The 23525-nt window shown below is 40.6% G+C and overlaps 1 protein-coding gene across 8 annotated transcripts in view; it reads right to left on the bottom strand.

Moving 5' to 3' along the window:
- The window catches only part of PARD3 (par-3 family cell polarity regulator), a 592324-nt gene that overhangs the window by 372734 nt on the left and 196065 nt on the right, over positions 1-23525 (bottom strand). For all 8 annotated transcript variants that reach the window (XM_052651068.1, XM_052651061.1, XM_052651065.1 and 5 more), the window contains exon 3: positions 2870-3047. In XM_052651068.1, coding sequence (XP_052507028.1) covers positions 2870-3047 — 178 coding nt within the window. The remainder of the gene's footprint in view (positions 1-2869; positions 3048-23525) is intronic.

Below are 23525 nucleotides of genomic sequence, written 5' to 3'. Positions count from 1 at the left end.
GTTTAGAACATCCAGAACTGGGTCTGCACTCAAGAGATGTCATTATCACCATCCCCTCTCTACAATTTCCCGTTACTCTAGTGTTCATCATGTGTCAGACACTATCAAGAGTTCAAGCATCTCATTTACTCTTCACGGTCCTAGGCCAGGTACCCTGAGATGAAGGAACCGAGGCCGAGCAAGGCCACTGATCGCGGTTGACGTGGTTTTGCCTTACTTTTTCTGAACCATGAATACTCTAAACCGCGTTCTAGAAAGGAGTGTCTGCAGAGTAAGCTCATGTTAAAAGTGTAAAGTACAACAGACTCTCAAACTTATCAAAAGTCTGTTGTTGTTGTTTTTTTAAAAAAGAGGTTATCGGCATCTGGTTATCATTAAATCAAAGTATACCTATCTATGACTGAAGAATGCAGAAGAGATGCCAAGAGATCCCAGAATAACAGCTTGAAGTGTCTGCTGTCAAATCATCACCTTCCTCATTTGCCACTCCTTAAAATGGCTCTGTTGGCCTGAAAACCTCTGGATTTCTCCACTGTGGCAGAGAAGATCCAATGCCCAGGGTTCACAGCACTTCTGGAGGCCCAAATGTCTTGATATTTTTTAATCAGAAGAGGAAAAGTAAACTTTTTTCATTTTTTTTTCATTTTTTTTAATCAGAAAAGTAAACTTTTTTCAAAATTTTTTTCATTTTTTTCTCACATCACAAGACAATGATACTTGTAGAGTTTTCTTAGCTTCCATCAGTTCGTTATAGAATAAAAGAGATGAGTGAATTAACTCATAGAAAAATCATCACTTTATTTCTTCAAGATAAGTATTGAAGCTTATTTATCTGAAATCTTGTGTTAACTATGCCTCTAACTGCAGTTGATTATTGCATGATGGAACAGATCTCTACATATTGTTGGTTTCTTTCCTTTCATACCTGAAAATGAGGAAGATCACTGAACATAAACTCCCTGATAGCAAAGACTTACTAACTCAACCCTAGACTCTGATCGGCTAGCACAAGGCCTGGCCAGCACTGACTGACCCTTTTATTTCTGAATGAATAGTATTAATACTATAGAAAATGACTCATATGTATTGAGTAACTTGTCATCAAACCTTATATTTAGTACCTGTTTAACATGCATTTTACCCAATGCCTTCCAAGGACATAAAATCTAAATAACCTTAGTAAATAAAAGTCAGAGCTTCTTGTCCCACTGGTGGCTACAAGACAACATATACACTTCAAATATAGATTCCTTTGCTCAATAAAAACAAGGTAAAAGAGATGTTTGGGGGTGAAAACAGCATTTAAATTTTAACACACAGAGCCAGCCAAATGTGGGTGGTGGTGGTATAGAAATTTTGTTGAATCAGTGAAGTCAAAAGATGCAAACGGACGGGCAACAAGCCATTCAAATTCTTCCTAACTTAAAGATAGAACTGGACTTTCTTCCAGCATATATCTAAATTTAAGGTGCATCTTGCTATATAAAACACATGAATAAAAAAACTACAACAATAATACAACAAAAAAACTCTGTACTTCATTATATATATTGGTGTAATTACTCACATAAAGACACTGCTTTCCAAACATCAGGCACCGATGAATATTTACAATATTATTTCATTAAAATTTTCTTTAAACTGAAACCAGGCAATCCATTTTTTAAACACATTTGCTCCAAGCAGATAATCATTGAAGCATGGATTTATGAGTCAGTATATAATAAAAGAAAATGACCTGTGCACACCCTACATATTACTTCATATACCATACATGGTACACATCATATCACATTTTGGATCATCAGATGTGTTCACTATTAAATTGATGTTCTTTCCTTATTCTCCATAGATAGATAGAAATATGGAGATATTATATAGTTATATATTAATATATGTATATACCTATATATCTTCAAGGGACAGTGGAAACAGAAATAGTTTATAAACATCTAGAAGCAAATTACCAAGATGTTGTAGACTGCTACCAATACAGAAAGTGGGGACAAAGATACATTTTGCAAGAAAAAACTGCATATTTTCAAAATTATCTAACTATATTCTATGTATCACTTTTACATATCATTCCATATCTCTATGTGAAGACCCACTGAAAACTACCAGTAATATCACACAAGATTGAATTTTCTACTTGAAAACTTAAATGTTTCTAAATTAGATGTGCCTAAAAGATAAGTGATTTCTAACATAAATTTCTTGAAATAGGCCTTCTTTCTCTTACCAACTGCTCAATGATAAGATAATACAATTACAAACACTAAATATTATATTTAGCAGACATTCTTCACATTTGTGAGTAAAAGAAGTGAAGGAATGGCAGGAGTGGTATAGAATTCTTCAAGCTAGTTTCCTGGAACTTGGGCACTCTGCATCCTAGGATTTCTACTATAAACTCACTAAGTCCGATATTTTCTTTCTTTGAGATGGTATCTCATAGCAGCTCTTCCAGATCCCTGAAGATAACGCTGACCCCCTCCAGATAAACATCAAGAAACAATTATAACCAAGTTGACTGTCAATCAAACATGCCCTGCTTTGTTTCAATGGAAGGCTTTTGATTACTTCCATTTGTTCTAGCATTCAGACAAAATACATAGGAAGAAAAATTCAAGTAATATAACTTTATATTATCCTTATTGATCTTTAGTGAGCTATTAAAAGTTTACCAGTCCAAAGTAATCTAAGCTCAAGCCAAAAATGTAAAGAATCTTACTTATCTCTCTTGCAAAAGACATTTGCAGATTTTAAACTTAATCAATTTTAAACAGATAATGAATTCCATTCACAGGAGCATGCCTGAATAACAAAGGTTGGCATCCCTGTAAATGAAGATGAAATACGCACTTACTCGCACGAAGGACTGAAGGGGTGACCTCGATCTCACTTGTTGCTTGGTAAGGCTGGAAGGCTGAGACGCTGGTGCCGAGCTCACTGCCGAGTATCTCTGGGCTCTGGGTGCCCGTGGAGCTGGCACTGGTGCCATCGCCTCCGTGGTGTGGGTCTTGCTCATCAAACACGGCTACCAGCTAGAAATGACAGGTGAATCTGCAGTTATACACAAAGGCGTGTAGAAGGACAACCCCAAACTTACACCGTCTTTGGTGTAAATAGTGAGATTTACACACCCAGGGATGTTACATTTTAGGAAGAGGAACTTCAGAGAAATAGGCTCACACTGGGTTTTGATACTTTTACATTTCTAAGTTGTACATTTCATATCCAAAATTATACAGGTGGAAAATAATACAATGGTTTTGTATCACAGGATACTAAAGGGGATCGAGTGGATTTAAATCTTTTTGTAGATAGTATATCAAGTGGATAAGAAAGTGCATATACCTATATATAAATACATATACATATATACGACATGTAGTATACACAGCATAGGGTAATAGGGGGCCCTTCATGTGGGAAGAAGGGGATATGAACTGTCATAAAGCATCTGCTCACGGTGCATAAGAAACACAGGAAGGATAGAAGAAACTAACGAGGCTGGTAGCCTACAGGGAGTTAGAGGGAACAAGGCTGAAAGAAAGAGAATGGGAGCAGGTAATGAAGATAATGGGGTGGTGACACTTTCCTGAACATATTTTTCTGTAACTCTGACTCTTAGAGCCATCATAATAATTAAAATATTTAAAACAAATAAATAATTGAAATCAACCAAGAGGCAAGGTGAGGGTCTGGAGGCCGGATAATCTAAAATGGAACACAAACAAATAAACCTGTTACAAATGAAAAACACAACCACACAGAAAAGGGTGGGGAAGAAAAGAACTAAGCAACTCTGGAAAATTATTTTCACTGTTTAAAGTACATCTAAAGGGAAATGGACAGGAACAGAAATATTGTATTCAGTTAGTAAGCTTGTTTCCCACAGCACATGGTTTAGAAATTCATGCTACTCCTACTATTATGACTACTATTACCATTCCTTCTCCTCCTCCTCCTCCTCCTACACACACACCTCAAGAATGAATGGAAAAAATATTTTGGATAATGAGAGCCAAAGTTCTTACAAAGTTCAGAAACAGAAGTGACAAAAAAAGGAAATTAACTGTAGTATTCGATTCGAATCGGAGGCATCGATGTGAACTCAAGGTTCTCATAAGCAGGTAGGGAGGCAGGCACAGGTGGATGTTGAGTCCATGTGTGGTGTGCAGACCACACAGGTATGTCCTAGTTCTGTCCACTGAGAGATCCTTGACGCAATGACATTGCTTCAATGTCAAGTTACAAGTTACTGACTCAATGGCTACGAATGACCAGATCTTGGTTTCTAATACGATTTTCCAGTAAATGAACTAGAAGTCCGAAGAAAAACCATTAACTCCAGGGGCAGGGTAAGAAAAATACATGATGAGCCTGAAACACCGTATGATGCTAAAGAGAATATCTAAGGGAATCAGGGGCCAACCTGAAGGAGCTCTGAATCACCAAAGCCATCTGGGACACTTGTAAACAGATAATGATAGCATTAGATTATAACCCAAGAGAAAACTAAACGTCCTTGAGTCCATAATGATATAATCAAATAATCGAAGAAATAAATGATGGAGAATGGACAGCTCTTCCTTACTGGAGCATCCAAATTAGTAAACATGAAAAAAATTAAGAGAAATCATCACTAGGCAATTTCCACAGTCAGAACTGTTGCAGGCAAGATCTACCAGTGGATGCTAACATTAATTGCAAGAATATGATCAGAGGTGGGCATATCTCAGAGTATCTCCCCATAAGATGCTTTTTAATTAAAAAGAGAAAATAATATCTTGCAGGGCAGAAACTTGGCAGACAGCATTTCGCTAAGTAATAAGACATACTGACAGCATGTACTCTCTGAAAAATACACCAAGAAGTGTATGACGTTACTTCCACGGTACTCCTGCCCAAAACACATAACTTTGGTCTAATCATGAGGAAACATCAGACAAATCCAAACTAAGGAACATTCCATAAAATAACTCCTATTCTTTAAAAATATCAAGACGAGGAAAGTAAAGGGCTGACCAAATTGTGCACCTTGGAGGAGACTGGGGAAATTCAAACTGCATGCAGTATGAGATCTTTGCCTGGATCCTGGACTAGAAAACAGGCATTAGTGGAAAAGAGGCAAAATTCAGATGAGAGCTATAGATTAGTTCGTGGTAGGTACTAACAGTGGTATGCACAGCACTGTTCGTTTCCTAACTTTGATAAAGATACTATGGTTATGTCAGATGTTAATATTAGGGATAGGTGAAGAGTACATGAAAACACTCTGTACTATTTTTGTAACTTTTCTGAAAATTGAAAAATTTCATAATACAGTATTACTAAGTACTGTATAAATTATCTCTATTTAAACTCACTCTATTTCTTCTTACAACTAAACAGTGGCAGCACTTCTTTAAAATCTCAAAGAGGACCAAAGTTCTATGGCACAGAACACCTTGGCCATTCACCCTCCAATCTCATGCCTAGAAAACTCAGCTTAGCCTTCCAAGGAAAGAAGAGACAGGACCACACCCCAAAAGAACCAAGCCTTCAGCTTCCAACCCAAGTCTTTTCAACTCCTTTTAGCCAACAGACTGAGAGAAGAATTCACAGACGATGAAAAGTATTTATAATTACAGTTTTAATTAATTCTATTTACAACCATCAATTCATAAGACAAAAAAGAAAACCACCATAAGGTCATAGAGATATGTAGACAAACAGGAAGCTCAGAATCCTGCTGTGGCATCTTATATAATTAGCTGATTAAACAATCTGAAGGAAGGCTAAGTGGTAAGACGAAATTAAAGTCGGATGAGGAGTTGGGCCACTCAACCTTATAATTAGCAACATTAGTGGGAAAAGAAATCCTTAGCAATTGTAAAAAAATGGAAAGGTATTTGTATGTATACACTAGTTTTCACAAACAGTATATATATGTATACATTATCAACCTGTTTATCTCACAAGCATCTCCTCTGATTAAAAATAGACATTCTACAGATCAGGGTGAGCAAACATTTTTCTAAATGTACAGAGACTAAATATTTTTGGAGCTGTGCAAGTCATATAGTCTCTGTCACACGATTCTACTTTGCATTCTATCATGAAAATAGCCATCCACAATACATAAATAAATGACAGTTACTGTGTTTAAATAAAACTTTATTTACAAAGCAGATAATGAACCAAACTTAACCCACGGGCCATACTTTGATGATTCTGCACTAGATTGCTCATCCCTCTCGTAACATCCAATTTAAAAATTTCCGTGTGGGAAATAAAACTAAAAGTCAAGGTTCCTTGGTAACCCTGCTAAGCTAAGAATATTCATTTCAAGCTCTTCATCAGGATTTTGAATTTCTGTACTTGATTTTAATTTCAACAGACTTCTTACAAGGTGTGTGGCTTCATATGCATTTTGAAGATATTAAGTTTTGACATTTTGGCGCTTAATTGGCAGCAAATGAAATTCAAGTTTTGTTATTAACTTTTCACAATGGTGTGTTCTCCTAAGAATAAAGTCCTTTCTGCAAATGAAAATGGAGATTGAAAATTACAAAGAACAAGTCTTTAAATGCCACACATGATGGAAGAACTTACACACGCATATTAGTTTCAATAATTATCTCCAGCATTTTTAGAAAACACAAGTATTATGAAATCTGGACTGTGTCATGAACAAATGCTGTTTGAATTTCAATGGCAGAATCACAGTTGGTGATTTGCAATATGCCAAAAACATACAATTCTACAGCTCTCTTTTAAATCGAAATTTAAGTGCCAGGTGCAGATATAAAGTAATTTTGTGTTAAATTGGGAAGGATATATAATTTTAGAAAATCTACTCTACAAGAATACCCAGTAGCACAGCAAAAGAAAACAAGACCTTCACAGAAACATCACATATTAAAAAACTCTATCGTGCCCTTCAAAAAATAAAGGAAACGTCTTGCTCTTCAATTTGTGAAACGTGACTCAAACCCATATTTTAACAGATGGAATCTTCACTGCTGCCCATGAAGTAGACTGTTTTTGAAAGTTCATTTTTAATTTCGACAGTTATTATTCCATCACTCTTGTGATCCATTCACCCAAAAAGTGTCCACAAGAAAAGAGGGAATTTAGGATAACAGCCACGATTAAAGTGAAAGTGCAGTTGTTCAGTCATGTCCGACCCTTTGCGACCTAAGACGACCCACCGATAAATAAAACTCCGAACCTGGCCACACATTTCCACCTCCCTTGGAACACGTCATTTCAGGGGCCTGAGACACCAGACCCTTACAGCAGAAAACCCATTTCATAAACATCGCATGCAAATGCATACGCAAATCACTTGAGGATTGAGGGTGGCCTCTTCTATGAATAAAAACTGCATGGAGCAAAGTGGCTAAGGACATAGAACCCACAATCAAAGAGAACTACACTCAAAACCAGCTCTAACCTTACTTCTTGGATAGGTGTTGGCCCAATCCACTGACCTCTCTGCCATCCCTAAGCCTTACATCTCCTCATCTCAAAAGACGATGGCGGTGAGGGTTGGCAGAATAATGCTCATGACTGCCCACCCAAGTCCTCAGAACCTGTGGGTACCGCTCTTCCACAGTGAAAGGGACCTGAAGATGTGATTCAGATAAAGGACCTTCAAACAGGGAGACTGTCCAATGGGCCCCATCTAATCACACAAGTCCGGATAAATGGAGACTCTTTCCCAGCTGTGGTCAGAGAAGAAATGGGACAATAGTTAGACACAGAGCACGCTGCTGGTTTTAAGGAAGGTGGGGGTCTCCAGAAGGCTAGGGGATGAATTCTCCTCTCCAGGAAAGAATGGATTTTACCTATGTCAGACCCCTACCCTACAGAATTATAAGTGTAAAAATGTGCAATGCAGCTGGAGAGCCTGTGTGCCACAACCACTGAGCAAACATGCCACAGCTAGAGAGTCTGAGTGCCACAGTGAAGATTCCACATGCCGCAACGGAGACTCAGCGCAGCCAAATAAATGCTATTCAAAAATGATGACAGATACTAATAAATGTGTGGTGTTTCAAACCACTAGTCTGTGGGGATTGGCTGTGGCAGCAGTAGGAAGCTACTCGAAGCCCTGGCCTCTCCTCCTGGACTTCGGACACATAAGGGAGAAGGCACATCAGCTTCCAGAACACAAGCGCACCCTCACTGTTACCTAAAATTAAAGCGATATCGTGGTGGTTGATGAACACAGACTTCTGGGATTTTGAGGATCAGTTCCAAGAGTAACTGGAGGCTGAGGCAAAGTTCTTTGACATCAATAATAAGAGGGAAAAACAACAGGAAAACAAAAGGAGAAGGCTTGCTGGAAAAATTCAGCATTGTAATAAGCACAGAATGAAGTTCTTCTGCAGATGCCCTGCAACCTGCCTCAACCCCTCACAGGAACACGGAGCAGCTCTTTATATTTTGTTTCAGGGAAAAGAAAACTGAGACTCAGAAAGATTCATATGACTAAAGTTTAGCTGGAAGTATACAATGAATCTGAAATTGGAAGTTCAAATCTAACTTCCCACCTCGCTGCCCTGGAGCATCGCAGGGCCTGCAGGGAATCTCCAGGCTATGAGCACCTGCAAGTCTTGGAACTGAATTCTGTTCATTGAGGATAAACCACAGATAATATCCCACCTTACCAAGTTCACATTATTTTGATACTACTATGTGAAAGTTTCTGAACATACTTGAGGGTAACAGTGCTAAAGATATTGTCACTCAGTTTGAATCAGAAAAGCCTTTTATTTGTTTGGGAGTTGGGGATGGCATGTGGGATCCTAGTTCCCCCACCCAGGGATCAAAGCCATGCCCCCTGCACTGGAAGCACAGAGTCTTAATCACTGGAGCCCCAGGGAAGTCCCAGAAGAATTTTTTTTTTTTTTTTTAAGAATCAAAAGATCTTGTGGAGTCTATATTCATACAGAAAATGGCAGGGGACTTATGTAGCTGTCCAAGTGAAGTCACCAAGACTCTGGGCCTGGGCTCCATACACCCTCCAAAGCTGTTTTACTGCCCTAGCCTTTAAGTAACCCACCTGTCTCTGTTGATTTCTTCATGTACAGTCTGCATATATCCAGAAAAAGTTGATTATTATGGGTCTCATGAATGTCTTTAGCATGTTCAACATTAATGTATTGAATTGTTTGACTTTGAAATAAAGACCTATAACTCTTTAGAAAGGCATCATATTTCTGGCCCTGGAGAAGGTCCAACGCATATGGAAAAATACTAAAAATGACAAGGAACTTGAAGATGCCTTCAAGACCCTTTCTTCACCTAAGAAATATGAGCAAGCCAGACTTCACTGAATCACTTGGTCTACGGTATCAAAACAAAATCACCAATCACCAAAACACAGTGACTGTGCTTCTGGTGGGGAACTTTGCTTGCCACACTTTTCAATATTCTTCCTAACAGGAGACTATGGTGATGATGCTTTTGAACCCCAAAGTAATGATGACATCATGTAACATAACACCTCTCTGAACAATGGCAGGGAGGTTTCATAGGCAGATGTGCCTATAAAGAATAAATGCCACACAGAGAAAATGCATTACAAAGCTGTGGCACAGTGCAGCATTCCCAAAAACACAATAAAAACCAAGCAGTTGGACATACATGTATTTCACGACAGAAGTGAGGTTGTTCTGTAACATACTAAACTATCACTATGGCAAAAATGACTTTTCCTTCTCCTAGGTCAATCTGAGTTTCTATAGTTAAGATTACATTGTATCAAGACCTTTAGCTTTTTTTTTTTTTGTCTTTTGACTCAAGGCGGCACTTTTAAAAACAAGGTAAAGTAGGTCAAGTATTTAGGTTCCTGGATTTTGCTTTATCCATTCCTTTAAAAAAAAAAATTCCACGTACAGTTGTTTCCCATAAAGCACACTTGATAACCTGTGGCACACAAATAAAAGAAAAGAAAAACTAGGGAAGTCCCTGGTGACCCAGTGGTTAGGACTCAGTGCTCTCACTGCATGGGCCCAGGTTCAATCCCTGGTCCAACAACTAAAACCCTGTAAGCCATGTAGCACGGCCAAAAACAAAAAGAAAGCTAAGAGACACTAGCAGATTATGTTATCTACTCACAAAAATGGAACCTAACGAGAAAAATATTTAACAGTGCCATTTCAAACAATACACCACATAGGGGAGTAAGATATTCCCTTGCTCCCTGAGCAACCAAGGAGACCAACACGATCAGAAGCTCCCACCTGCCTATGATCGAAGTCACTGTCCCACAAGAGCTAACAGCATCCCTTAAGAAGGTACCATTTCTTGGTCACAGATGCCTAATATATATATTATGCTTCATCGGAAGTCACAGTGAAATATATATTCACCTATGACACTCCCCAGCTTCCAGTTTAGAACTGGGATTTGATTCTGCTGTCCCTCAGGGTGACACACTCTGTCACCCACTGAGCCTTCAGACTAATTAGATTCCCAATCTGAGTTATGCTCAACTAATAGCCTTGAGTATGTCAACCGCAAACCACAATGAGCATATGCAAAGGCTGTAGCCAGGAGCTGGCTGACCCACTTGTCAGACAATGCAAACTTCTCCCCCTTCCCAAGCCCCTCCCCAAGAGCCACTGTTCTATTTGTACCCATCCATGAGGTTACAACTCAATTTCACTATTGCTGAAGTGTAAAAAAAAAGCAAAACTGCACAGTAAGACAGAACAAAGTAATCCTGAAACTGGCTAATCAAACATATGTAGGTTGACTCCAAACTGGAGAAGGTGGCGTTTGTTGTGACTTTACAACACATGCAGGTTTCCCTTGAAGAGATGATGGTAAAATTGGGAAAGAATCATATGAACCTCAGAATCAAATGTAATGATGTAATAACAAATTATTATGTAGACATGACAAAAAAAAAACCCACCCATTAAATCAATTCATAGGCTTTCTAATGACTGAATTCATTTTAAAGACAGGGGCAACACTAAATCCTTAGCCATTCTCTGAGCCTTACTTGCTCTCATGGTTCATTAAAAACTCATTTAAATAAAGCTACTGTTTTTACTGGTCGAGTAAGCAAAACATTAGTAAAAGAATATATTTGCACCAATGGTGTTTTATAATAGTAGTAATGCTGATAACAGCTAACTCATGGCAGACAGAGAATCTCAAGTTTGCCACAGAAAAACTTTAAATGTTATGTATGCAACATTAATTCTCTGCTTCATCAGCATTTCAAGAATTAAGTGTATCTTGTCTGATGCAAAAAAAAAAAAGACACCAACAACAAAAAACGAATGACCAAAACAAAAGATCCTAAATCTTAGAAAAGAACTCTAAATGCCATAAGCACACTGAAGGCTTAGCTATTTTTCCTCCTGGCTAAGCTAGGAACAGCAAAGAGTGGGAGTCCTTTCCCTGCCCAGTACCAGGAGCCTTGACCTCAATCTGTCTTCACCTCCAGCTCCAGAGCTTCAGATTTGAGAGGCAGCAGGTCCTCATCCATGGGTACCCCCCTGCCACCTTGCCACTCTTCCAACCTTCTCACATACATCTCTCCAAAAATCAGCAAGGTAAGGAAACAGGATTCAACCACAAGTTGTTTTATTCTGTACACAATTTAGCTTGACAATCAATAAGTGTTACATATTGACTCAGGAATAGCTGCATCAACAAATCACAAATTAGACATTCCACCAATAGTGACTCCTTCATGAATGCCGTGGTCTGGGGACTAGGGATCTAAATTTAAAAAGATATATGTTATTAACCAAAAGCCCAACATCACCCAGGAAACAGACAGACACAATGGTAAGCCAAAATCATATGCATACATAGAAAAGACACACAGAGAGACGCTTTCCGTCAATACCTTACTCTGAACTGTGATTCAAAGGTTCACTACCAAAACCCACAGCCCCAACCACGCCACCTGAGCTTTGAGGAGTAAGTATGCCTGAGTGACCCTCCCTTCTTTGTCCCACAAAGATGTGTCATTTCTGGGGCGCCAGACTCAACTCTCCCCAAACCCCAACACACAGACCTAAGGGATGACAGCTGCAATGCGATTGCTCAGCCTAGAAACACAGCATCACAATTACCCAGGCAGGACCACTGGGTCGTGAGAGGTAAGAGCTCATCCTACTGTCCTGCACTTCAGAACTTCTGCCTCCACTTGGAGAGCCTGCAGAAGCCAAGTTGAGGCCTCCATCAGGAAGGCCCTTTAGTCTTTTTACCTCCTTAGCCAGGTTAAATTCAGCCAGTGCCTCTTTCACTGGCCTGAAAGCCTTGTCTCCATATGCCCTACCCACCCCTACACCTAGCATGAGAGAAACATCTACATCAGAGGGAAGCAGGGATGCTTTTAAGCTTCAAGTCACAAGCACAGCCTCCCACCAACCTATGCCCTGACTCTGTGCTCGATGGACTGCAGATCAGGTGATTCCAGGCTCCCAGGAGAAACCCACCCGGTTCATCAAAATCACCACCTAACAGAACAATGCATTCACATCCTCTCCCTAATCACCCATTGCTGATCCCACTGTTGAAAATATGACTCATCACTAAAATTCCTTGCCAGTCAAATCCAGGGAGCCATAGTGCTTTCATTTTTTTTGGCAATCAGCAAAGGAAAATTTCCTATCCTAAAATAGAAATTTAAAGGATCGCTTCCTTAGTTCTAAATTTTGCAGATTATGTTTAAAATTAAAAGCACGAGAAATGAAAACTTGGCTCTTGCTCCATCAAGGCATCAGTACTGAGAAGGAGTCAAGCAGAAAGCCTCTCAGTACGCTAGTCCTAGAGGTGGTGCAATAAAGGTGAAAACCATCATCCCCGGCATTTACAGACAAGATCACACTTCCAACTAAAGGAACCAGCCTGTTTCCAAGGCAACTTGCCATTTGTATAGGGGACTTACTCAGGGTTAGTAATCCCTTAACTGCTGACTTCACAATTTGAACCAGACTCCCACTGATAGCTTAGCTTCCAACTAAAAGGCATCATCGGAAAAAAAGAGAGTTTAACTACTTTAACAGACAGAAATTCAGAAGATTCTATAGCACTGACTTTGAGGAGCAGCAGGGGGCACAGGAGAAAAAAGGTGACTCAGAAAAGTTGACAGTGGAAGAACTGGGAGTCGCTGCTTCTGGGTGATTTCTTTCCCACCGAAAACGCATCAAACCCATCACTTCTGCTCCCTCCAAACTCTGAATCAAAGTTAGGTTTATGCTGATTCGTAACAGAGTCAGTCTTCATTCTGACAACCACAAGCCAATATTAGCAAAAGATCAGAGTTCAACAAATTTGCTTTGTAAAATATAACTCTAATGTTACATTACACAATGTCTTTCAGATTAATTTGCATGCAAAAATACAAAGTGTGATTTTTAAATATCCAGCCAGAGGCAGAGATGAAAAACTTCAAACATGTTCTGACTCCTTTTTGCTACACTCATTATCTCACCACCTTCCACAAAGAAGAGAGAACGTGTCCTTGACATTATCCCAAATTATCTTCAGTATGCAACACAATGCTGATTAAATTAGGTTCATTTTAATCAGCTGGCAGGTTTATTCAAAAAGTAACTAAATAATAAAATTCTTTATAACAACTCTTCATTAATATAACTTGCTTACTACTGTTTTTTTCTTTAAAAAAAATGAACACAGAATAAATACTAATTGTGTGTCAATCCTTTCTCCCCTGTATTTGACAGATGAAAAGAAATACCTTAGAAGTTAAACATGTCCCCCAATCCACAAATCGTTTTAATACTAAAACTGCACAAAAATCTTTTGAAATCCAGTGCCACCTAATGGATTTAGACAAGCACAAAGAGTTTGGAAACCTTAACTTTTAGGAGAATGAATTCTAAAGATAGCCAAACTCTCTGCTTCCATTTACGTCTCACAGAAAACTTCCCCACAGTGGACCTGGAATAGGGGTCGAGCCAAGGTCACCCATTCATGCGCAGTGTCCTCTACTCATTTCAATAGGGCGAGGTTGCCTGTCTCGGATGGGTTTCCCGGGATGGGTGAGGCTCACAGCGATGACCCCCAGCTGGAGGGCCTGGACAGCTCCTCCTCTCTCTTGTCTCTGCACTGCACAGGACTGTCTCGTGTGTATTTAATTCTGACCAAGTGCTCGGAAGTTCCTGCAGGTTACTAGTACTCAATAAATGTCAGCTACCCTGATGATTTGAGAGAGAGAGCATCAGGAGATTGAGGCTATCAAGGGAGGAAGATGAAGGGGTGCCACAAGGCAACCCTGAATGCACAGCAGTGTGATCTGCATTTATTCTGCAAAGGTTTGGAGGAGTTTGGAGAAAGGACGGGAAGGGTAAACACACAGAACACGTTAGCCCAATAATGAGGAAGCCAGGAGAGGTTAGACTCATGGGAAAGCAGTGGAGTAAAAAGACAATTAAATAATTATGAAAATTCAGAATTGAGACTTAGTTAAAAGGCTTTGGTGCTTGGTAGATGGGTGCCACTGCGGAGGAGAGGATCGAACCTGAGATCTCTAGGTTTGTGTGCCTTGGGTGGCTGGTCAGGGGGCAAGGACAAGGACAAAGAAGTTTGAGACAAAAGATGATGCCTTCAGTTGAGGTACCCACCGGATTCAGTTCCCAGGAGACACCTGGAGATGGGGAGGGGAGTTCAAGGTTAAAGATATGGAACTGGCGATGTCATCAGTGGAGGGTGGGTGAAACCAGGAGTTTAGCTAAGGTCCCAATCTGGATGCGGAACATGTAGGGAACTCCAAACCAAACTAGCACAAAGCTGAGATGGCAGGCTTCTCTTCTCTTCCTCCGATTTCACTTTGGAAGAAATTTAAGAATTGACTAGTGAATAGAAGTAAACTCAAGGAAACATGGTTTCACAGAAGCCAGGAAGAGGAGAGTATCATGGAGTCACAATAAGTAGTACTGAAATACCATGAGGAAGCACATTAGCACTTTCTCAAGGAAGGTGACATCGATATATATTTTCAACAAGTGGGACCTAAAGTTACTGTAACACTTGTGCTAAAATAATTTTACTGATAGGGGATGAATAATAAAAGAATAGGAAAAAGCTAAATTGTTACTCCACTGATATACAAAATATAGACATTCAGATATTTGTTCAAATAACACTAAGTAGGTAATTCATCTTCATAATGTGCTTGTCTCAACAAATGAGGATTCTGTAAACAGCTCTTGGAGTTTTTGTGAAATGGTCTATTTCTTTAACCTCTGTGTCCCACCCTGCTCCTGTCTGAAAGATGCTGCAATAAATACATGATGAATTAATATCATGTTGCATAATGATTTTGCAACCCCTTTGAGAAGTGTAGGCAAGCTAATACCAGCAGCTGAGTCACTGCAAGTCCTCTGGGCCCCATGCCCTGACCTCACCCCTCTGCTCACACACCCAGAAAAACAGCCTGCAAGAGGAGAGAAGTGAGCAATGCAGCATGTACCTCAGTTCAAGGAATTAGACCAATTGCCCACGTTATCATCCTCCTGCTTTTCAACACCCTAACATCCAGGTCTCATTATTCTCAGAAGCCAGAAGTATGTTTCAACTAGACTGAGTCTCACACCACACACCTACTATGTGTCAAGCCATGAATGAATCAACCTTCTCCACAGAATAAAACTGCACAGACACACTGCATTCTGGATGTAATTTCAGCAGGTTCATAGATCTCCCCTCTAAGACAATGAAGACAGAATTTAAAACTCATTTTCTAACATTCAATAAAATACCCATTCATATTTCGTAAGTTCCATCACATCACTCTGATAACCACAGTTATATAGTATCAGAGTGTATATCTCTTCTCAATATCCTCAAATTCTTCTTATTTCCTTGAAGCACGCCCCTGCTACTTTTTCTGCTTCATCTTCTCATTTTACTCTATAAATATTCAATGTTAAAACTTAGAAATAAGGTTTTACTTTACATGGATTAGAATAAAAGTAAGAGAATCGGCAACCCACTCCAGTGTTCTTGCCTGGAGAATCCCAGGGACAGGGGGGCCTGGTGGGCTGCCATCTATGGGGTCGCACAGAGTCAGACACGACTGAAGTGACTTAGCAGCAGCAGCAGCAAGAGAATCATAAACAAAATTCCTAACTATTTAAAAAATGTGATTACAGTAATAGCAATAACAACCAAGTTATACTAAATGACAGGAGCTTATGGTGACTGCAGCCATGAAATTAAAAGACGCTTACTCCTTGGAAGAAAAGTTATGATCAACCTAGATAGCATATTGAAAAGCAGAGACATTACCTTGCCAACAAAGGTTCGTCTAGTCAAGGCTATGGTTTTTCCAGTGGTCATGTATGGATGAGAGAGTTCAACTATGAAGAAAGCATAGCACCAAAGAATTGATGCTTTTGAACTGTGGTGTTGGAGAAGACTCCTGAGAGTCCCTTGGACTGCAAGGAGATTCAACCAGTCCATTCTAAAGGAGATCAACCCTGGGTATTCTTTGGAAGAGATGATGCTAAAGCTGAAACTCCAGTATTTTGGCCACCTCATGCAAAGAGCTGACTCATTGGAAAAGACTCTGATGGTGGGAGGGATTGGGGGCAGGAGGAGAAGGGGACGACAGAGGATGAGATGGCTGGATGGCATCACCGACTCAATGGACGTGAGTTTGAGTGAACTCCGGCAGTTGGTGATGGACATGGAGGCCTGGCGTGCTGCAATTCATGGGGTTGCAAAGAGTCGGACACAACTGAGCGACTGAACTGAACTGAACTGAACTGACCTTTCTTAGCCTTGAAATACAAAGAGCACCCACTCAATACTGGCAGGGATATCCCCGGCAGTCCAGTGGTTAAGACTTCACTTTCCAACATAAGGGGTGCAGGTTCGATCCCTGGTCAGGGAATTAAAATCCTACACCTCTCGCAGCCAAAAGACCAAAACATAAAACAGAAGCCATATTGTAACAAATTCAATAAAGACTTTAAAAATGGTCCACATTAGAAAAACAAACAAACGGTGAAAGGGAAACCTATAGGGTTGCATTAACTGGCTTTGATCCAGCACTGCTTATATGTAGCAGAACTGCCCATGCGCATTTAAGACCAATGGTTTGGCTTCAAACCCTGCAGGATACTGCTCAGGACACACCCTCCATCATGGCCAACAAGCAGAGGGGCCTTGCTAAGGGCAGTAACAGATACTCACGAAGAACAATGTTAAAGCAAAACAGTTTTAAAAAACTAGCATCTGATTTGCAATGATCTTGAAAATACACTTAGGCTGTAAAAAGTCAAATCTGAGTACACTGAACTCAAAATGCTTACATTTTTGTTGGTATTGGTACTAAATCTATAGGACAATTACCCAAACCAGTTTTTGTGAAGGAATTAAGTTAGTATTGTTAGTGTTTTTCCTTTAAATGTGAGCATAAAAGTGTAGAGTATCCTGTGGTCAGAAGTATGAGGAAATATTCCAAACACAATCCATCCCAAGTGTTTAGCGCTGATCCACTTTGGGATCTAGAACACCAGTCACCTCAGCCTCCAGTTACGACCTGTGTTTCCACAAACCAGAACCAACGTGTAGGGTTTCAGTATAGTGTAATAACATTTTAAGTATTCTAGTTGTTTATCTCCCCTCAAATATAAGCATGTCTATTAAAGATATTTAAATCACTGAGTGCTATTATGCTTTCAAATCAAAAAGTGACATAAATTTACCAAACCGAAAAATCTAGGGAAAAGCTAAGGCTATATTAACAATCACCCCCACCATCTACAAAAGGAGAAATGGGCTGCGGTCCTTCCCAAAACCAATATGTCTCCAATGACATAAAGATGTCAAGGAGACAATCAGAACCAGAACTAAGCTCTTTATAGCCTCAACCATTCGGTTTTCTAAAGATACTAATCCTATACCAAGGCATTACAAGGAGACATAGCTCAGAACCATTATCTCCCATAGGTTCCTTTACAGAAGGATCTCACACTTTTTTTAGAAGACCGCACCCACCCCAGAAAACCAACCACCACGTGGGGTCCTGAACCCTGGCTTCGACGGTCCTGGGTGGAACCTTTGTGGTTCACTTCACCCCGTCTGGACGGGCACATCGTCCCAGCACATTGCCCTGCCCTCCTCTGCAGGAGTGAACATACTCAATACATCGGATGTAAGGACTTTAACACAGCAGCCCGAATGACCCAAGGACCGAAAGGAAAGGTGAGAGAGACATCATAAAACCAAGTACCAACAGGAGACCACCTGCAAGCTGAGGAGACGTTGGTGTTTGGGACCCAGTAGCAGACCAACCAGTGGATGCTGTGGAGCCCACGCACCTCATCAACAGCTTTATCTCTGAAGCCACGGAAAATGCTGGAAATGTCTTAATGACCCAGAAGCTGGAAACTGCTCAGACAATAAAATCGCCTCACATACAAGAGACTCCACAGAGCACAGGGTCTGCCTACACAGGTGTGAGAGAAAAGCAGCAAAGGCCGCGGCTCGGATATGTCAACACAGTCCCTGTGCTTGCAAAATATCCTAAAGGATAGGAAAACACAAGCTCAACTGGCCACATCAGCGTTTATTGTAAAACACAAATCTGATGAGACAATTAGCATCAAAATTGCCAGAAATAAACACAGATTTCATGTAAACAAACCATTAATAGGCTGCTGCTTTTTCTTTGGAAGAAGCACATTATTTATAAATTGCTGCCACCTTAAAACTTGCCTGATTCAATCCTGTCAGACAGTGAAACACACTTAGGTAAGTGGTAAAATAAAAGGGAGAAAAGTCACTTCACAAATTGTGGCACTGCTAAGTGTAATAAATGAATAAAATAGACTATTACACAAGATTGTGAAATCTTAATATATAATATTTTTACCAATAAAGGTTGAATTAAACTTCCACATAAAGTGATTAAAACATAAGTTCAGCTCAATTATTAGTTTGCCCACAGAAAATAATATTAACAAAGGGAATTCACTGGCAGTCCAGTGGGTAAGACTCTGCTTCGAAGGCAAGGGGTGCAGGTTCAATCCCTGGTTGGGTAACTAAGACCCCACATGCCTGCCATGCAGTGCAACCAATAAATAAATAATAAATTTAAAAAACACTAATGGAAAACCTCTGAAATTACTGGTTGAAAGTTCCCATTCTCAAACATTCCCAGCAGAACCTTAAAAACCACAAAGAGAGTCAGGAAAGCTGAATGCCACCATGCACGGGCGCTCTAGAAGACTGGCTGCTCTTCCCTAATGCAGTCGCCTGCATGGATGCCACCACAGATAATGTCCCTCGGACATACGCTCCTTGTAAACAAGTATACAAGGAAGCGGGCCTGATTGATGAGAATGTCACTGAAGCTGTCTTGGGAGTTGAAAGGAAAGAAGCTTCGTTAAGACACAACTCCAAGCAATTGGAATGAACTGCCCCTGGGAATCAGATCTTCAGAGGGAGCTGTCCACTCCAATCCACCTCCTGGAGGATGAGCTCGGGGGCTGGACCCCAGATGCTGTGGCCTCTGCACCATCAGTGCTCAGCTGGATACTGCAAACAGCAGCAGTAGCAGGCTGTGCAGATCACTGGTCCCCAGACTTTCTGGCAGCAGGGACCAGTTTCGTGGAAGATACCTCTTTCTAATTACCTGACTGCATTTCACTGCTATGTGTCATCTGAGGATACGTATACCTACCTCATCCATGCATCTGTGCTCAGTTGAGTCTAACTCTTTGTAGCCTGTGAGGCTCCTCTGTCCAGGGGAGTCTCCAGGCAAGAATACTGGAGCAGGTTGCCATGCTCTCCTCCAGGGGATCTTCCTGACCCAGGAATCGAACACATGTCTCCTCTGGCTCCTACACTGGTAGGTGGGTGCTTTACCACTGAGCCACCTGGGAACCACATCTACCTCATCCAAAGGGCAGAAACACTACAAACTGGTATGCACGGTGTGTTTCCAAGCTCACACTCACTGACATCACACTGGTTCTTGAAATTGCCTGCAGTAAAGCATTCACACCACAGAAACCAATGAACACTACAAATACATTAGATGTTAGACATCAACTAGCACATCAGAGCTTTAGGCTCTCTTGACACTGTGAAGACAAAGATGAACGAGGACGACGTCAGGATGGCAGAGCTCAGGAATGGCTCCCGTGCATAATAGACAGCTAGAAGGGAAACTTGGGAGCCAGGTTGATGGAGCAGAGGCTTCAGGAACCCCAGCGCCCCTTTTCCAGGGTTCCATTAGCCACTGAAGGAAAAGGCCTCAAGGCAGCCTCCTTCCTGGCCTCCTACCTCATTCCCAGGGCATGAAATTAGAGGTCAGCTCCCAACTGCCAGTAGGCACTGGGGGAGCGGCTAGCATCATTTTATTTGATGGTAGGGTCTCAACCAGTGCCTTGCAAATAGTTGGGACACTGTAAATATTTACTACAGGAATGAATAAATCCTCCAAAGCCCTGTGTGGTTCAATACACCCTATATTTCAAATCCTGTAAAGTAAGAAAAGGGGTTTCCCTGGTGGCTCAGAGGCAAAGACTCCTCCTGCCCAAGCAGGAGATGTGGGTTCGGTCCCGGATCGGGAAGATCCCCTGGAGGAGGAAATGGCAACCCACTCCAGGATTCTTGCCTGGGAAATCCCAGGGACAGAAGAGCCTGACAGGCTACAGTCCATGTAGTTATAAAGAGTCAGACGTGGCTGATTGACTAAACAACAACAAGGTAAGTAAAAGTACAAAACAAACAAACCATCTGCTAAACTTCTCATTGGAGAATTCATGAGGGAAAAAATGAGCATATGAAATTTTCTTTCCTTTCTGGTTTAAGTAAGTTTTCTGCTTGAGTCTAAAACCTAACTATTACTTTCAATATTGTTTCTGTGAAAAAAGTTAACAGTTCCGAATAACTGATTTTAAAATGAGGTTTTAGACTGCAAATCCATTCCTAAATTAGAGAAAAAAGCCTAAATATATAGTCATCATAGCAACTTTTCACAAGCTCTATTAGCTTTAATCTGAGATACAGGTAAAATTATAAAGGAAAAAAATTATCCAAAAAAATTAAATAATTGAAACATTCCATAAAGACACATTCCAAAGAATGCTGAAAGTGCAGGAGCTGATATTTCAGGATATAAAGTTAATGCTTCTTTTTGAATCTTAACACAGTATTTTTAAGGCAGTTGGAAGCTTTCTTACTTGTGGCCTAGGAGGATCATCATCTCCTACATTACTGTGCATAACTGATATTTCACACACAGTATTTGCATAAGAAAAACAAATGCAAAGAGAAGGGAAGAACTTCCAAAGCACACAGACGTAGCATAAACGCTTCCTTTAGAGAAATGAAAATAAATACTGTGGTGTGAGACTCAAAAAGCCTTCTACCCCAAGATCTAATCTATGTCCCTAAAGGAATAACAACATTCTCTTGTTCTATGGATGTTCTACAGATGAAGAGCTGACTCACTGGAAAAGACCCTGATGCTGGGAAAGACTGAGGGCAGGAGGAGAAGGAGGTGACAGAGGATGAGACTGTTGGATGGAATTATTGACTCAATGGACATGAGTTTGAGCAAACTCAGGGAGACAGTGAAGGACAGGGAAGCCTGGTGTGCTGCAGTCCATGGGGTCTTAAAGGGTCAGACATGAGTGAACGACTGAACAACAGATGAATTCTGGCCTCACAGGCATCTTCCACTGTGAACCGTGTGCAAAATCCCTGAAGCCCAAAACAACACACCTTCTCCTGCTGACAGCATAAACTTGGTCTCCTAAACCACGGCAGCCACAGTTCTAGAGCAGAACCATCCCTCTAGGGTGGTGTGCGTCGGATCGCAGTTTGGAGGGGCCCTGGGTAGTTCTGCTGCCTCTCCTGGTGCGGCTTTTCAGAACCATCTCTGCCCGGAGCAGCTACTGGCAGCCCCGGAAAAGCATGTTCTTCAGCCTGGTGCCTCACTTTAAGAAAACCCTTAGTAAATCATTATCCCACATACAGTTTTAAGTTCAAACTAAGTGCCATCAGGACCTACTAGAAAAATATGCTTACAAGAATTTTTAAATAAAAAGGTATGGGACTAATGAAATGGAATAGGAAAGAATAGAAGCTATCAACGCACATCTTATGCAAGGAGGCTGTTTACAAGTTTACGTTTTTCTTCACAGGGATGCCAAGCCAAGAGCACCTTTTACTGTAGGGGATTTGTTGAGGGGACATTGGCAGCGTCTGGAGAGACTTTGGTTGTCATAACTTCAGAAGGGTGCTATCGACATCTAGGTGGTACAGGTCAGGGAAAACCACAAAACCTCCTACAACATAACAGGACAGACCACACAGCCAAGAACAATCTAGTCGCAAATGTCACCACTGCCAACCCTGGAGACAGTCACAAGTTTCAAGGCCACTAACTGAGCTGTATTTCACACCATCTGAGGGTCATTCCTATATGGCACATATGTGCACCACTGTAAGCAGAGTCTGCTAATACTTTAGAAATGAATGTAACAGCAGCTTCTCAATGGACACAGTTAAAACTTAGTTCCAATTTTTTTCCTAATAATAAAAATTATGAAGCTCACTTCAGAGAGGTGTGAAACTAAAACAGAATAAAGGATTTTGTGACAAACTAACAAAAAGAGCAAGGCAGGACAGTTTCATAATCTGTAAATCCTTACTCAGAAAGTAAAAAATCTCTAGACATTGTGAAGAAGCCAACAGTTTCAGATTTTTTGACTTGACAGTCCTTCCATCATCAAAATCACCAGAGTAAGTCACTAGAGTTGACTAAAAAATCCTAAAACAAAAGGTAGTAAGTGAGAAAGAGAGGACCAGAAAGAGAGAAATAAAGCAGGAAAAAAAAAAAAAAACAAGCCAGGAAAACACAACCAGAAACCAACTTCCAACTCACGCTTTTCAAAACACAGTGTGAGCTGGAGGTTTTCTGGTTTGAAACTGCTAAACTTCACACCTGCAGACACAGGCTCTTCCTTGGAAAAGCACAGCCTGATGAAGGACTGAGCACAGACAAGCTCCTCTTTGCTTTTCACACTGCTGAGAAAGAGACAGGGCAACAGAACCACAAACTATACAGTTGCAAGTTAAGTCTTTTTTAACCACAGTCCGGTCTAATACATTTTAATCATTATATTTAGAAGAAACCTAATCACATTCAAAAGAAGATATGTTTTCTGTCACTAATGAGATCTCAGGGCATGCGAATTTTTCAGAAGCAGCAGCTAGTATCCAAGGGTGCACTTTTTTCATCATTTGCATTAAGCAGAAATTTTATCAGAAGGCCAATTAATAGTCAATGTAATAGCTTTGTGGAAGGAATACTAAATTAAGTGTGTCAACACCATACATTCATGCCTGCCCTTGTCTTGCACTCATCAAGAAAATTACAAGTGAAGCTTTGTTCTCACGATAATGGCCAATCACTGGCAACTCATGACAATACTCTAGATGATTCCAGTTGCTTTAAACATCTGGCAGAAATAATGCCACGAGAGGAGCCTAGTCCCTGCAGATCTTTC

This window comes from Budorcas taxicolor, chromosome 13 (genome assembly GCF_023091745.1).
Source record: "Budorcas taxicolor isolate Tak-1 chromosome 13, Takin1.1, whole genome shotgun sequence".
Taxonomy (NCBI): domain Eukaryota; kingdom Metazoa; phylum Chordata; class Mammalia; order Artiodactyla; family Bovidae; genus Budorcas; species Budorcas taxicolor.
The sequence above is the reverse complement of the archived record's forward strand: the minus strand, read 5'-3'. Positions and strand labels throughout refer to the sequence as shown.